This window comes from Vigna unguiculata, chromosome 7 (assembly GCF_037176805.1).
Source record: "Vigna unguiculata cultivar grain cowpea cultivar isolate G323 ecotype 2 chromosome 7, ASM3717680v1, whole genome shotgun sequence".
NCBI lineage: Eukaryota > Viridiplantae > Streptophyta > Magnoliopsida > Fabales > Fabaceae > Vigna > Vigna unguiculata.
The window spans coordinates 8,618,369-8,635,411 of record NC_140798.1 but is presented as its reverse complement, the minus strand read 5'-3'; the positions used below and the strand labels follow the sequence as shown (position 1 = coordinate 8,635,411).

General features: G+C 33.1%; 1 protein-coding gene across 2 annotated transcripts; it reads right to left on the bottom strand.

Moving 5' to 3' along the window:
• Positions 1–767: 767 nt before the first annotated feature.
• On the bottom strand, positions 768–4,215 carry LOC114191867 (zinc finger protein JACKDAW-like). Of its 2 annotated transcripts, none has more exons than XM_028081308.2 (3): positions 4,085–4,215; positions 2,290–2,686; positions 768–2,089 (listed from the first exon to the last, which is right to left on the bottom strand). In XM_028081308.2, the coding sequence occupies exons 2-3, from the start codon at positions 2,643–2,645 to the stop codon at positions 1,021–1,023; spliced, it is 1,425 nt and encodes a 474-aa protein (XP_027937109.1). In that variant the 5' UTR covers positions 2,646–2,686; positions 4,085–4,215; the 3' UTR covers positions 768–1,020. The 2 variants fall into 2 exon arrangements, with proteins under 2 accessions (XP_027937109.1, XP_027937107.1); XM_028081306.2 differs by lacking the exon at positions 4,085–4,215 and adding an exon at positions 2,823–3,907.
• Between the last annotated feature and the right edge of the window lie 12,828 nt (positions 4,216–17,043).

Genomic DNA, 17,043 nt, shown 5'->3' with positions numbered 1-17,043 from the left:
TTTAAACATTTCCAAAGCAGAAATCAAAGTTGTAATACTAGTGATTAAATCATGAAGCACACTATTTTGTTTGTAATAAATGAATGAGTTGAGTTGTGTTGTGCAGCAGCAATTAAGAATGGAGTGAATTGAGTGGTTTTGATCGAACAGAATTGGGGACAGAGACAAGAGAATTTATTACTCCGTTAGTGATGCCGGGGTGTGTAATACTACACAACACATTATGGTTCAGTTAAAGCATGAAAAATTCTTGGTTTTGCACAAACCAAGGTTGCATCGTTTTCGGACACAGATCCAAATTGGAAGCAGTCAAGGACCTACTTTACAGTTACTGTACAGCAACCACGATCTGTCATGCAATGAAATGTCAATCCATATTCCACACACACACACACACATTGCTGGTCAAACAACTTTGACCATTCATCTCTCATTCTAATCACCACCACCACTTAGCCACTTAGCCACACCAAAGCAAATTTCACTGTTTAACCCTGCACTTCACTTTGTCATTGTTATCAGGGTCTACCGGAAACCTACTCTGTCACCTAGATTCTCGCTACGTTACAAGTACTGTCTTGGCTGCACTTCATATCTACCAAAACCTTTCTCATCACTCATCACATGACTCATCACTCAATTATTATTGTTCTTGTCAAAAACCCAAAGGAATCAAAATCTTAATCATCCTTGCTTCTTCTTTTTCTTTCTTCTATTTTGCAATTAACATAAACAATAGTCATATGTGTAACTGCTAGTTTTCTGCGTTTTACTAAGAATTTCTTTCATTATTTTATGCCTCCCTTCGTTTCTCTCAAGGAAGAGAAGCCAAAAACGATAACATGGTTAAGACAGAAGATAAAACAACAATATAACAATAGGGAGAACATGCATGACTCGTGGCATTCGATATTCTCTTTTCTTTTCGTTCAAGAAGTGGGTCCCCACACACTACAACACGATCAAGCTCTCACACTTCTCGGTTTGATGTTCTTTTACAGGCTCAGAAACCAGACGAGTTCATTGGTTGCTGGTGAAATGGCTCAACCCCATAGGCGACCCCATGGAAGCAAACTTTGCAAGTTCTTGGGGTAGGAACTGAGGTCCACCACCACCACCTCCTCCTCCTCCTCCTCCTCCTCCTCCGCTGACTCCGAGAAAATCCCTTGTCAAATTGTGCTCCGCGGCGCTTGAACGAAGCTTTAACTTGACAGGCTCACTTTGCAGCTGCGCATTGGTTTGCATCACGAGTTGGTCAAAAGTGTTTGGTGAATGCGTCAATGAGGTGAAATCAGGTGCAGCAGTGGTATTACTTGGCAGCATGATGGCTGCAGCGGCGTTGTTGTTATTATTGAGACTGGTAGTTTGCGAGGAAGGTGAGTTCATCACACCGAAACTACCACTGAAAATGGAAGGGTTGGTGCTTCTGGTGGAACCCATCTGCGCTGCTTTCTGAAGAAGCGCAGTGGCTGACATAGGTGAAGCAGGCTTTGAATTCTTGTTTGGACCCTCAGAGTTATAAATAGACGCCAAGTCCACTACAGTTCCACCTGCTTCCCCTCTTTTTCCAATAGGAAGTGACGACAGAGAAAGATTTGCACTGGTAGAATTAGAACCCGCAGGCACCCCAAAATTAGACACCATCGATGTAGAACCCATCAAACCATTAGCCTGAGCCATTTGCACAATATCAGGCAAACCTGAGGAAGAACATGACGACATGTAATTGGGCCCCACATCGGGACCATTATTGTTGCCGTTAACATTACCATTATTATTATTATTATTCATCTGGGGATTCCCCTGGTTCAACCACAGCGACAAGCTAGGCCTTGGTTGTTCCATTCCATTAAAATCCAACCGAAAACCATGTGGCCCGAATTGTGGAATGCCAGAAACGTTTTGAAGACTTTGTGCTGCTGCTGCTGCTGCAATTAGTCCATGCCCTCCCAAACCACCCTGCGAGTTCATCACATTACCACCCTCTTCGCTCTTGAAATTTAGATTTGTTGAGGTGACTGAGGTGAGTCTCGCACTCTCTTCTGCCAAGGCATCGCAAAATGCTCTGTGGGTAATGAAGCTGTCCTTTCTGTTCAAAATCCAATGGAACCCCATTAACTACCTCGTCTCAACATCTCCTCCAAAATATACATCAATTTAGGAAGCATTAAATTTGAAACTCCGCGACCAATGAAAAAACATCGGACTTGTTACATAAATATAGTACTGCATAATCATAAGCACGCATTTATTTCATTGCAACAGAAACATATATATTAATTAAATCACCTGGAGAAGAGGGTGCCACAGTCGCATTTGTATTCTCTAGTGCCGCAGGTCTTGGTGTGGGCTTTCCAATCTGATTGGACTGCGTATTTCTTGGAGCATTTCTCACACTTCCACTTCTTCTCGCCGTGCTTTCTGCTGAAGTGCTTTTTGATGCCGGTGAGGTCGCCGAGCGCTCTTGCAGGGTCGTGGTGGACGCAGGATTGTTCGGGGCAGATATACACCTTCTTCCTTACCTCTTTGTTGGACCTTTGTCGTAGCTTCCATGGAAGGTTGTGACCCCTTCTGTGAAGCTGAAGGTTTTGGTCTCTCTGGAACCCTTTGTTGCATATTTCGCATATGAATCGGTTCGTGGCCATGAGGGTCTTCGGCGAGAGAGCAATGACCTCGGCATCTGGATCTGTAACATGAAAAATTTGGAAGAAAAAAATGAGCTAAAAAGATGAAAGTGCATGACGGCGTTATTTGAAGTGCTTTGATTGATGAAGGAGGATGAAGATGAAGATGAAGATGAAGATGAAGTTGACGGTGAAGACCTGGTGTTCCTGGAAGGTTTCTCTTCTTCTTGGGAGGGGGGTTAGGTTTAGGGTTAGGGTTTGTGTTTTGCTCTTGAGTGAAGGCTCCGATGGAAGTGGATAGGGAAAAGGGGTCACCGGGCATCATTTGCATATTAGAAAAAAGGGGGAAATGGGGATTTGGGGTATATTGGAATGGGTGGGTAAGCAGTGAGCAGAAGCAAACAGCGAAGTTTCAAAGGTTTCAGACAGTACAAAGAAGAAAACAATGGTTTTGGAGTAGCTAAAGCCAAGAAACGAACATAAATTCTTTTGGAGGGTACCCAAATTCTTTAAAGAGAGTGGATGGCTTTATATATATCGTTCTGCCAAAAGACAAGAAAAGGCCATAAACGAAAACTTGAATCAAACCAAAAATATTTAAAGCCTGAAAAAGAAACTATATACTAATGCAAAGCATGAACTTCCAACTGCTGGTGATCTGGTTTCTCGTTTGTTTGATTTCGTTTCTCTGAAGATAAAACCAAAAGCCCATATAAACCATAAGATGGTTGTAGATAACACTCCACCTCTATCTTATCTCTCAGTCTCACTCACTCACTCACTCTCTCTCTCTCTCTCTCTCTCTCTCTCTCTCTCTTGCTGTCTTTGGTCTTGAGACTAGTCTATTTCTCATCTTATTTACTTGTATCCTCAAAGACGGTGAGCCATATGTTTAGATGGGCCACCACAGGGACATTACACACACGCTCTCTCTCTCTCTCTCTCTCTCTCTCTCTTTCACAGTCACACACAGAGGGACACATAAAAACAGACACAAACCACACGCACAATCGTTTTGTGTCTTGTGTTTGAGGGAGGTTTGTTTTGCCTTTTTGCCTAGTAAACCAGAGATTTGAATATGAAGAAATAGGAGGGTTGTGTGTTTGTAGCGCTATGGCACACATATATGTGAGCACAAACTCCAATTGTTTGCTTTAAAAGCCGAAAATATTTTTGAAAAGGCATTCCAAGTAAGTACTAGTAACTTTTGGTTGAAATGAATAAAATTATACTATATATATTCTGATGAACATCTCGAGAGAGAGAGAGAGGTAAATAGTACAACAACTACAACCACTACTAGTAGCAGTAGACTAATAGATATAGTTGCAAGGGTTGTGTGTTTGACTGCTTGTATCGTTGTGCTTGCTTGCAGTAGTTATAGGAAATCAAGGTTAAAAAAATAATGCTGCGCTTCTTGAGAACCAGCGAGGAGGGTCTCAGAAAAAAAAGTGTTTTACCTTTATTAGATGCTTTATCAGGTGTGGAATGATTAAGCCATAATTACAGCCCTGAAGACCACTCTTTTTTAGCATGCGAGAGATTAAATCAGATCAGACTTCAGGGTCAGAGAGAGATCCATTCACATTCACATTCACATTCACATTCACTCACAGACACTGATATGCTGAGAAATAAGAAGAAAAAAAATTGTTTATTTTTCATATGAAGAAGATATTAAGTTCATATGTGGGGTCCAGTATACAATATAGTGGGCCTGAGGGGAAGGGTTCTCTTTTTCCAATGCAAGGTGATAGGACCGTCCGTGATACCTCTGTCTCTGTCAGACAAACGATGTGGGACCCAGAGATTAGACCGTGGGGGACCCTTGATGCACCGTCCAATTCCAAAAAGTGCGAGTGATGAAAACTTGTGCATTATGTTTCATGAGAAGGGTTTATGGCTAAGACTAGACTACTACGCTAGATGGATGTTGTTACTTGTTGAAGGTTGAAGTTGACGTACGTATGTACGTGTATACGCGTACATTTACGTTAGGATGCCACGAAACATGTCTGGGAATGTGATCCTATTGTTTGCTCATCACGACCACGATGTTACCTCACAAACCTCAGCTTCTTCCTCGCACCAGTATTCCTGATGTGATCACCAAACTTTGGTGACATGAACCCTGTTATTTCCTCTTTTCTCCGTTCCAAAAGCTGTTAGACTTGTTTCTTTCACAATAAATCATGTTTTGTTCTGTGAACAAAAACGTCAACTGTTGTGTGTTCTTCGGAAAACGACCCCACACAAAATTCTCCTCATAATAAGTGAATTCATGTTTATCAATGGATATAAAGATTTTTAGTAAAATGAGATTTTCACATTTACATAAACGGTGTGGCAGATATTAGGTAAAAGATGTGATATTAATACAGTGGTATTTTTGGATAAATAATAAACTTGTGGAACAATAGCTGATCTAATCTACACTTAATAATTATGGGTTGTGGAATATAAATTATATAGGGAAAGAAATAAAAAAAAAATTGTACAAGTAATATTCCTAACCAAACGCAAACTTAAGGGCAGATCTGAGGATTACTTGAGTGACAGAGACACCTCACCTTACAGTCACACTAGCATAATTAATGAGATAATTACTTGATGATGACCGAGCCAAGACAATGATTTAACAATCTCTTTCTTTTGTTGGATAAAATTCTTGCAATTGATCATCGAATTCAAAAATAAAGAGATACCCCATTTCTAATTCCACTGCATATAACAATTATGACAGCTTCAACTTTTCTGGGAACAAAGAAAAGGAAGAGAGAAAGGCATCTAGAACTGTGTCGTACCAAAATGCATTAGAAGCACATGCATAGACAGTTGCAGAATTAATATTTATTACTCTTTTTTTCTGCTTTAGATGAGCAATGAGTATTTAAGGAAGGCAATAATCTGCAGGTTACATATGTAACATTGGGCATGCTCCTGCTCTATACCATATGTAGTCCACGTGATTAAAGAAGACTGAGAGGTTTGAAAATCATATATTTTTCCGATTCCTCGTCATAACTTCTTCTGTCTATTTCCAACAACCCTACATGTCTGGTGTGGGAACAAATATTGCCATCAGAAGTAACAATATTAGCCTTTTATATTTGCACCTCAACTAAACCACAACTACTGAGGTTAATATGAGGATTAGTATTCCATATAGAGGGCACCGACTGAATCAGAAAAGCATGCTCATTTTCTTGTGCAAATGGTTGTTTAGAGTGTGTGTACACGCATCATGATGGTCCATATATAAGCATAGACTAGTTGACTTTCACTTGAAAAGGGTTAGATGAAGGTGAAGAAGGTGAAGAAGGTGAATAAGGTGAAGGTGTGAAGCTTTACGTCTTCTACCTATTTAATTATGCAGTTTCATAATAGGAGGACCATCCTATGTTATTCATACCCCTTTTGAATCCATGAGCATATTGGAAGAATAAGATCCCATATAGGTGTAGCTTGTTAAAAACATAGTGTTTAGATTGGAAAAAATCCCTTTGGGGCCATCATATCCAACACCCACCCTTAGTTAGATTTCTAAGCTATTACCTCATTTGGTCTATGCTACTTAATGCTTAAGGATGGAGCACTCCTCCAACTTCCTCTCCTACAGTTTTTTCTTTTTCATCTTGGTTAAAGGAAGGCTTATGGTTTCCGCTATCAAAATTCATGCAACAATTACAGTTTTTTTTTTTTTAGAGGGGTAGAACTCATAACCATATATAATTATGAAATAGGTGTTAGAAGTGAGCCTTAAGTCTAACTCAATCCTTCCAAATTGACTTGTAAGATGAGGATTGCACCCACTTATATATTATAAATTGGTCCACTTCTAGTCGAATAGGTGTTAGAAGTGGGCCTTAAGTCTAACTCAATCCTCCAAAACTGACTTGTAAGATGAGGATTGCACTCACTTATATATTATGAATTGGTCCACCTTTAATCGACGTGGGACTTCCAACAATAGCAGAAAGAAAAACTTGAAAAAAAAAAGAAGTTTTAACTGGGAAGTGATTGAGATTGCATCGTCATGTAGGTAGTGGAATTGGTGAGGAAGAGAATTAGGTGAAGAATAGCGATCAAAGGAAGAATTAGTGATGGATTAATTAGATAATAGAAGGTGTGGGGGCCAGGGTTTTGACAATATTGTATTGAGGAAGTGAAAAGCAGGGTGTTTTTGAATTTTGATGGAATTAAAGAAAGGAAAATGAGCATAATAATTGAATTTATAATAATTTGGGGAAAACGTAATGTGTGATGTTATAAAAATATGAGACAACTCAACTGCTTTTGGCATCTTGCATTCGGAATTTCCCTTCCAATCTATATATTATTTGTTTCCTCATCCTCATTTCGGTATCCTATGATCAATTCCCCCAGTCACCCAGTACCCCACGTTCACAGACATTCAAACCCCATGTGATAATTCCTAATTTAATTCTTACAAAATATTTATATCAAGAAAAAAGAAAAACACATCTACACTTATTAAAACAGATCTTCCATTCATTATAAATACAACTAAATTATACAGGATTAAATATGTTTTCTTTAACTTTTAGTAAATTTTGGAATTAGTTTATTTTAAAACTTTGGATTAATTTAGTTTTTCATCTTTCGAAATATGTGAATTTAGTCATTTTAATCAAATTTTGTTAAGTTTATTTGACATTTCAAGCGTGTTTCATAATAATATTTAACTTAAATGTGTCACATTATAAACAGCTTAAATACAATCCTGAAATGTGCACGAAACATCAAATAAACTTAATAAAATTTGATTAAAAGAACTAAATTTACGTATTTCGAAAAAATGAAGGACTAAATTAGTCCAAAATTTTAAAATAAATTAATTCTAAAATTCAGTGAAAATTAAAAGATCAAAAATATATTTTATATATATATATATATATATATATATATATATATATATATATATATATATATATATATATATATATATATAAACAAAGCAAACCTCATCTTGATAAATACTAAATGTTATCATAACTTATACATAACGAATATCTCAAACGATTTTATGTATATATTTGGATACAAAATTTATTTTACAGACTGATTTAGATCGAAAGATTGATTTAAACTTAAAATTTATTTTTTAATATAAGAGCATAATATTAAAATCTATCTATTTCTCGATTAGTTTGTGTACATGTGGTAGTATTTTATACAAATTAATTATAGTGTAATTTATTGGTTAACAAGATCTGCAATTTGATATGAAGTTTGGAAAGAGAAAAGGAATGAAACTCACAGGTATTATATAAAAATACATATATTAAGTCCATCAGATAAAGACATCCCTCACACACATCCATTCCATGGATTCCCTGTCTTCACAGCAAGTGTATAGAGATCGAAGGCCCCATCCTTCTAAATTATTATAATTTCTAACTTCATTTATGCTTTCTTTCTTTGAAATTTTTTTATAAAGGCCTCTCTCTCAACTTCATTTTCAAATTAGATTATTTTATGTGATTTTTTATTCATAAACGCGTTTTAGTGCTACATTCTAACTCTAATGCATTGTTTATTCAAATGGTATTTTTTGTCATAATCAACTCTGTAAAAAATGTGATAAAACTACGATCACAATTTAAAACTATGGTCGAAAGAAGAAGATTTAGTTCATTACATTTGCTAAGAAGGAGGGAAATATAGAATGTATATGGCAATAGCTTCAGCTTGCAAAATATGGAATGAAACCTTCAAGTTTAAGGATTAAATGGTTTGAAGAACGGGTTCAAGATATCCAGAAACACAGTCATTTCTATATATATTTGCCTGTTGATTATTCAACGTTCTACCAATTATTCATAATTAGTTATATGAATTACTGTAGTTGATAGCTGAGTTTATCATAATAAATGTTATAATGAAATTTTACTCTGTATTAATTACATTGTACTTTATGAAAGCATATAACTCTTAGTAGATCAACTTATTAGACGCAAATTATATCAATAAGAGTAAGTTTAATGACCACTATATATTTATGTTTCTATATATGCATTTTTGTCTTCAGCATTCACGGGATGTTTTTTTTTTTTATTTGGTGTTTATTTGTTTTTAGAAATTATAAGTACTTATAGATAAATATTAAAAAGGAATAACTTAATTATAGTTATGAAGTACTTATAAACACATTTTACCTACCCATATTTAATATATTCATGATAATATAATTTGATATCTTATGAATAAATTATTATTAACAAATTAATTAGTAAAAATAAGTTTTAATAATTTAATTATATTTCTAATATATTGTTTTATTACAACAACGTATAAGATAACCACATTTTTGCTCATTATTCTCAGTTAGGTATGTTTGTAGTGTAGCTTGGTTTGATTTTTGGTTAAAAAAACATATGAACAAAATATAAAAAGAAAATTGAACAAACCTGCATGACGCTGAAAAATTATAATAACTAAGAAAATGTTAATAATTAAGAAAATAAATAAATGACGTTAAATAAATATTATAAGTAAACCATGATAGAGTTTAGTAATTATTTAATTAAAATGATATTAGAGATTATTAGATATTAGAGATGTTAAATAAATTTGAATTATTCGAACTCGTCCCAGTTTTGACAGGGAATCTCTGCATTGATCGGATATGTGTATGGAGGAATATTTAACTTTTTCAATTAAGTCTCTGCATTGATCGGATATGTGTATGGAGGAATACTTAACTTTTTCAATTAAGTATAAGATGAGGATATACATATCTGTCCCGTCTTCATACCCACTATAATAATCGTTTCCGTTTAAATTATTAAAATACGCATTGTTAAGTAACCTTATACCCTTAAAATGCACCTTCACATCTAGATAATCATTTGGCTATCTTAATGTCCAATGAGAATATTCTTAGAGTGTTCTTAAGAAACTTTAACACAAATACCTTACACTCATTCTAAATCTCAGACGGATCTATATCAAAGGATCTACTTGTTTTTTTCAAAAGGTTTTCAAAATAATTTTGATATGATTTATAAACATGTTTTCTCCAACTTTTAACTGCTAGATTTAGTTGTCATAGTTAAGGTTATAACATACCTTTTTGTATGGAAATATACTTGAAAACAATGGATTAAGTTATATCCATTCATCCCAGGCTTAAATAATTCGACAATACATGAACACAAATACAGTAACTACACACTCATTGCACATCAAAAATAATATTTTTTATCAAATATCAATTAATTTTATGTGACTCATTTGAAATATTATGATGGGTCCAATTGTGATTTAATAAAATTTAAATTTAAAGACCTATTGGTTATTATTATGGGAAGTGATAATAAAATAAAATAAAATAAATGAAAACTAACTTGATGGACGTTGGTTTATAAAATGGATTGGGGTTCTGTCTCTAGCCACAAGGTTCTTTTCACAATAACCCATCAAGAACGTGTGAAAAGATAAAAGAAAGACAAATAGATAGATTGGGAAACGGTGGTTGAAGAACATACAAAAATTACAAATTGAAGAATGCATATTTACAGGATCTCTTATGGATCAAGGTTAGTGCTCTATTATGTTTTATTGTGTGAGAATCCTAAATCTTAAAGATCCTTAGAAGTTTATATAAATGAAGTGGAAAGACAATTAGACAAAAAGGTGAAAATCGTAAGGTTTGATAGATATGATGAATATTATGGAAGATATGATGAAAGTGGACAACACCCTAGGTCGTACACTAAGTACCTTGACAAACTGATAAGTGCCAAAATTCAGTAAAGATTCATAGAAAAGTCTAGCACTTATGCTTTTAACTTGTGTTCATTTGATTTTGATTCCCCTAATTTAAGTAAAATGAGCTTTAGTCACATGTTTCCAAGTTTTTATTGAAAAGAAATCACTTGATCCCTGTTTTGTGTAAATTTCAAGTAAAGTAGAATAAAAGGAGGAAAGAACTCAAGAAGAGTGAAGGAGAAATCAAGAAATAGAGAAGAAAAGGAAGAATGTGTGCAACAAGTCGCTCAAATCAAAGGTGTTTCGCTCAAGCCAGAACATGCTCGCCTAAGCTAATGTCATCTCGCTTAAGCGAGACACTTGTCGCCATTCTCGTCCAAGCGAGTCTGCTCTCGCCTAAGCGAGAGTTCGTGAAGAAGCCCAGATGTTTTTGCATTTCTCACCCAAACGAGAATGTGGTCGCCCAAGCGAGACCCTCTCTTCAGCATGAAGTACTTTATCTCGCCCAAGCGAGATTCAGTAGCCTAAGCGAGACCTCGTGCTGTATATATATTCACTAAATTTGTTCCTCGGGGGTTCGACACTCCTACTTCAAATCATTATACTACAATTAATTTTTGGTACGCTTGCCAGGAGATCAAAAGAAACATGATATTTGTGCTCAATACACAATGCCAAGCACACCACAACAAAATGGTGTATCAGAAAGGCGTAATCGAACATTAATGGATATGGTTAGAAGTATGTTAAGTAATTCATGTTTACCTGTATCATTGTGGATGTATGCTTTAAAGACTGTCATGTATTTGTTGAACATGGTTCCTAGTAAAGTTGTTCAAAAGACTCCTTTTGAGTTGTGAATGAGTAGGAAACCCAGTTTGAGACACCTACACGTTTGGGGTTGTCACGCAAAAGTAAGAATATAAAATCTGCAAGAAAATAAACTAGATAAAAGAACAATCAGTGGATATTTCATTGGTTATCCAGAAAAATCAAAAGAGTATATGTTTTACTGTCCTACCCATAGTACAAGAATCGTTGAAATTGGAAATGTTCGGTTCATTGAGAATGGTGAAACTAGTAGGAGTGAAGCTTCACGAAATGTGGATATTAAGGAAGTTAGAGTACAAGTTCTTGTAGCTAGTACTTCTTTATCAAGAGTTGTTGTTCTACATGTTGTAGAAACTCATAACAATCAAGAAGAACAACAAATTAATGATCCTGAGGTTAACAATGAATCGATAGTAGAACAACCACAAGAAATAGTATTAAGAAGATCTCATAGAGACAGAAAGTCTGCTATTTTGAATGACTATGTGGTTTATCTACAAGAGTCAGAAAATGACTTAAGTATTGATAATGATCCAGTTTCATTTTCAGAAGCCATTAATGGTGATAATTCTGATAAGTGGTTAGAAGCCATGAAATATGAGCTTAAATCAATGGCACATAATGACGTATGAGACCTTTTGGAATTGCCAGAAGGATGCAAGAGAGTTGAGTGTAAATGAGTCTTTAAGACTAAGCGTGACTCTCATGACAATATCAAATGTTACAAGGTCCGACTTGTTGTCAAAGATTTTATTCAAAAATATGGCATTAAATATAAGGAAACATTTTCGCCTATTTCTGAGAAAGATTCTTTTGGAATTATTATGGCATTAATAGCTCATTATGATCTTGAGTTGCATCAAATTGATGTTAAAAGTGCTTTTCTGAATGGGGATTTAGAACAGGATGTTTGTATGGACCAATCGGTGGGGTTCTGAAGAAAGAAAGGAATACATGGTGTGTAAACTTAAGAGATCAATATATGGACTTAAGCAAGCTTCTCGACAATGGTATCTTAAGTTCAATGATATTATTGTGTCCTTTGGATTTAAGGAAAACATTGTTGATCGGTGTATATATCTAAGGGTCAGTGGGAGTAAGTTTATATTTCTGATTTTATATGTTGATGATATCTTGCTTGCGACTAATGGTCTTGATCTATTAAGTAGACTAAGAGATTTCTCTCTAATAACTTTGAAATGAAAGATATGGGTGAGGCATACTATGTGATAGGAATAAAAATATTTCGTGACAGATCACAATGATTGTTAGGTTTGTCTCAGAACACATATGTTAATAAAGTTTTAGAGAGATTCAGAATGAATAAATGTTCAACATCTCCCATTCCAATACAGAAAGGAGACAAGTTTAGTCTCATGCAATGTCCAAAGAATGATTTGGAATGGAAACAGATGGAAGATATCCCTTATGCATCTGTTGTTGGGAGTTTGATGTATGCTCAAACTTGTATGAGGCCAGATATTAACTTTGCAGTTGGTATGCTTGGTAGATACCAAAGTAATCTAGGACTGGAGCATTGGAAAGTTGTAAAGAAAGTTTTAAGATACCTACAAGGAACAAAAAATCACATGCTTACTTATAGAAATTCTGATCACTTTGAGGTGATAGGTTATATGGATTTAGACTTTGCCGACTGTGTGGATTCAAGAATGTCTACATTTGGTTATATGTATCTTTTAGCCGGAGGAGCGATTTCATGAAAAATTGCGAAGTAGTTTGTCATTTCATACATTATGTTTGAACCCATTATGAACTTCTTGTTTTAAGATCATATTTAGGAGAAATGGATGATATAGTAGTACATGGAAGGGATCATGTTGACCGAATGATGTGTGACCGCAATGACCCTTATTATTTATGTATCTTTAATGTTGAATAATGATGGAACCAATTTATGTAAGTCCTTTTAATGCATATTATGTTTATGTATTAAATCACATAATGTTATGACATCATATGAGTCAAGTAGGAGAATGTTAGAATTAATTGATGAATTAATTTTGTTATATGACTCATTTGAAATATTATGATGGACTCAGTTGTGATTTAATAAAATTTAAATTTAAAGACCTATTGGTTATTATTATGGGAAGTGATAATAAAATAAAATAAAAATAAAATAAAAGCCAACTTGATGGACGTTGGTTTATAAAAGGGATTGAGGTTTTGTCTCTAGCTATAAGGTTCTTTTCACAATAACCCATCAAGAACGTGTGAGAAGAGAAAAGAAAGGCAAAGAGATAGATTGAGAAACGGTGGTTGAAGAGCACAAAAAAATTACAAATTGAAGAACACATATTCATAAGATCTCTTGTGGATCAAGGTTAGTGCTCTATTATGTTTTATTGTGTGAGAATCCTAAATCTTAAAGATCCTTAATTGTTTTACAAAATAAGCAAGCAACATGAACATAATTTTGCATTGCATACAACTTTCTTTGAAATTAATAAATCTCCCAAAAAATCAATAGAATAATTAGCTTCTCTTACCTAATTTAAGCTTCCTATGGTGTTTACTACAACAAATTTCACTTGTAATTGGTTCAACAATTATTTTTGACACTTTTGTGTTGTGATGTTAAAATATTCCCTAACCTTACAAACATGAAACTCGACAAAAGAGAAGGTAAGAGAGAGAAGAGAGAAATAGTGGCGACAAAAGAATAGGGTTTATGAAATGAAGCATGAACTAGTGCAAATTGATGTTTTTACATCAAAATTTTACATTGTTTACTTTAAAATTGTTGTTGACATTTTTGTAATATTTTGGACATATGTTACATCAGTTATAACTTTTTATGACATAATTAAAAGAGAAATAATATAATAATACTGAGGAATCAAGTTTCACATCATACTGTACATTTTCTCTCATTTACTCATGCCTTGCTTACTATAACTTACCTACTTTATCTCTTCGACGTATTTAAGCTTCCTTCCTTACACATTTATCATTTGACCTTCTTATCATTGTATTGTTTGTAGCTCAAGCTAGCTATTGTCTAATATGTGTAACCACATATCATCTGTTAAGCCTAACCAAACAACATCTACTAGAGTGTCTGATATACTCATCCTTGCCTATTGTGTAATACTTTACTCACACCATCTACTAATTTGTTTGATCACCCATCATATAGTCTTCTTATCTACATATTGTCTATTGGAGTGTGTAATAGGCCATCTTATATTAACATTTTCTTTCGTCAAACACTACGTCTAACATATCATTTATACTTACTTCGTCTGATGCCTTTTGTCTGTGTTTATACTTAGCTTGTCCTTCTGACCTGTATGCCTTCTTTCTTATACTTTAATACTTACATATAACAGTTATCCTGAGCATTTTAGGACTTATCACCTATTCCACTTGACTATGCAAGACTTGTCTACTCCCTTCGCTTAGTTATACACTTAGCTCATTCTAATATTTTTCTCATTTCGTCTATTTTCATGGTCTACTATAATGTTTAGCCTGAAACCTGAATTCTTACCTATATCATATTATACCTCTATTTTGTTCTTATGCTTAACATTTGTCAAGGTTGCCACAAACTTTGTCTAGTCCCTTTCCCTTATATCATTCGTTTAATATTACCATACTAAATATTTTCTAGGCAATTTCTCCTATGCCACTCAACTTCCTCTATGGCATTCATCTATTCCACTCTCCTAATGTGTGATCATTTGAACTGTATAATTTTTTTTGTGCAATTTTTTATTACTTTATCTTCTTTTAAAGAACTTCAGGAAAGAAAAAAAATCTTTTGAAAGAAAAATTAAAAACCATTTCACCACCCGGGATTTTGGTAAGCCTTCAATTCTTTTCTATCATCTTGTTTTTGCATTTTTGAAGCTTCCACTTAACCACACTTTTCTTGACGGAATTGTGATTGGATTAGCCTAATAAACGACCATTCTAAAAAAATACTAATTGTACCAACAACTTTAAAAGAAAAAAAATTGTCTCCTAACTTCAAGTACAAGAAATACATAAAGAAAATAAGAGACTGTTTATGGGAATAAGAGAATTTTGTTCTGTCATATTTGTTATTGTCTTTCTATGAAATTCACACTCTTACTCATTTTCTTGGTGACAATCATACCAGGGTGATCAAAAATCTAATTTCTCCAATTTAATCGCACATAAATTTTTATTTAGAGAAATTGCAATTATTTATGGTTAGTGCGATGTTCGCTCCTTAGTTTAATCCATTAACTCAATCATACACTAAAACGTTGAATATTCTACCTCGTTAAGAACACCACCAAAAAGTTTGAATTTCAGGTAAAAACATTTATGATTATTATTTATTTTCAAAATTATTTTACAAAAAAAATACAAATGACCTTTATTTAGAAAAAAATAAAATAAAACTTCTTCACATGCATATGGGTCAGTTGCATAACTTCATTAGGGCCCGATTATTCCCTTTCATGTAATTCGAGAGCCAGAAAAAAAAAATGCTATCGTCCTTTTTATGCTACAGAATAAAAAGAACAAGTCTTTCACTAATCAAACTTTAAATAGATAAAGTTTTATAATAATTTGACCCCTAATTCTATACTTTAAGTATTTGAATGTGAGGTATATATATAGTTTTAAATCTTTATCGATAATTTTAGAGTAAAATAATATATTTAAATTTAATTTAATTTTAATGTTTAATATTCATAAAAAATTATTAAAATTCATTTTCTATTAATGATAATAAGGTAATGTGAAAACTTTCTTTCACTCCATCACTTTTACCTGATATGAAATAATTGCATCTTCTTTTATTACTAAGAACAGTGGCCTAATTTCATTCTATGTATCAAAATAGAAATTAAAAAACAATAAATCAGAATATTTGAAGGTAAAAAACATTATTTAAAAGAAAATACTTTTATGGGTTTGTTGGTGTAAATGGAATTACTTGTATAATGTTTTACTTCAATTATAACTAATGAAAAATAATAATCCATTACTTAATTCATTTATGATCCATTAAATTGAAATGTGTTAAATAAATTTAAGTCATCCATATATGACCTATTAATTAAAACCATCAATAATAATTGGTTAATAATTTTTAATTTCATTATCATTTTAAACATTTTGTTAAAATTTAAAAATCTATTTTAATATTATATAATATATATTTGGTGTTTCAAGTAATGATGGAGAACAGGAAGAAGAAGAGGAAGAAAGGGACTTTCACAGCAAAAGAAAAGAAAAGCGTTATATCAATTTTTAATAATTTAATAATTAAATGTAATAGATTGAGGGGAAGAAAAGTATCATTAATCACAGAATTTAATCCATTCACTTAAATTGTTTTTTATTTCTTAGATATGAATGAATTTATTGAATTATGAATTATTGATCTATACATAACGAACCTAATTAATGCAAAACAAGAAACTTTTGCACCAATACTTATCAAATACTATTTTAAGAAAAACTTCTTTCAATATTTTTTTCCTAATAAAGGTGACATCAAAGGAGCTGATAAATATAAATCAATGGTTTCTTCAAAAGAAGGAAATGAGGAAATAAATAAATAAATAAATCATAAAAGAAAATTACATTCTCACTCAATTATATATTATTATTCAGAACAAAATTATTAAGTTTAATTACTGTTAAAACTATATCTAGTGTATTTTTAACATAACTATCATTGTTTGGTAACCAAACCATTTTTAATTTGTTTTGTGAAAGACTATTTAAAAATTAAACGTAATAAACAAGTTTTTTTTTTTGTGCATTTAAGATGATTATATACAACTTTACTTGAAGTTAATTTTAGTTTCATTAATACGAAAAGTTTCCCTTATTTTTAAATTTC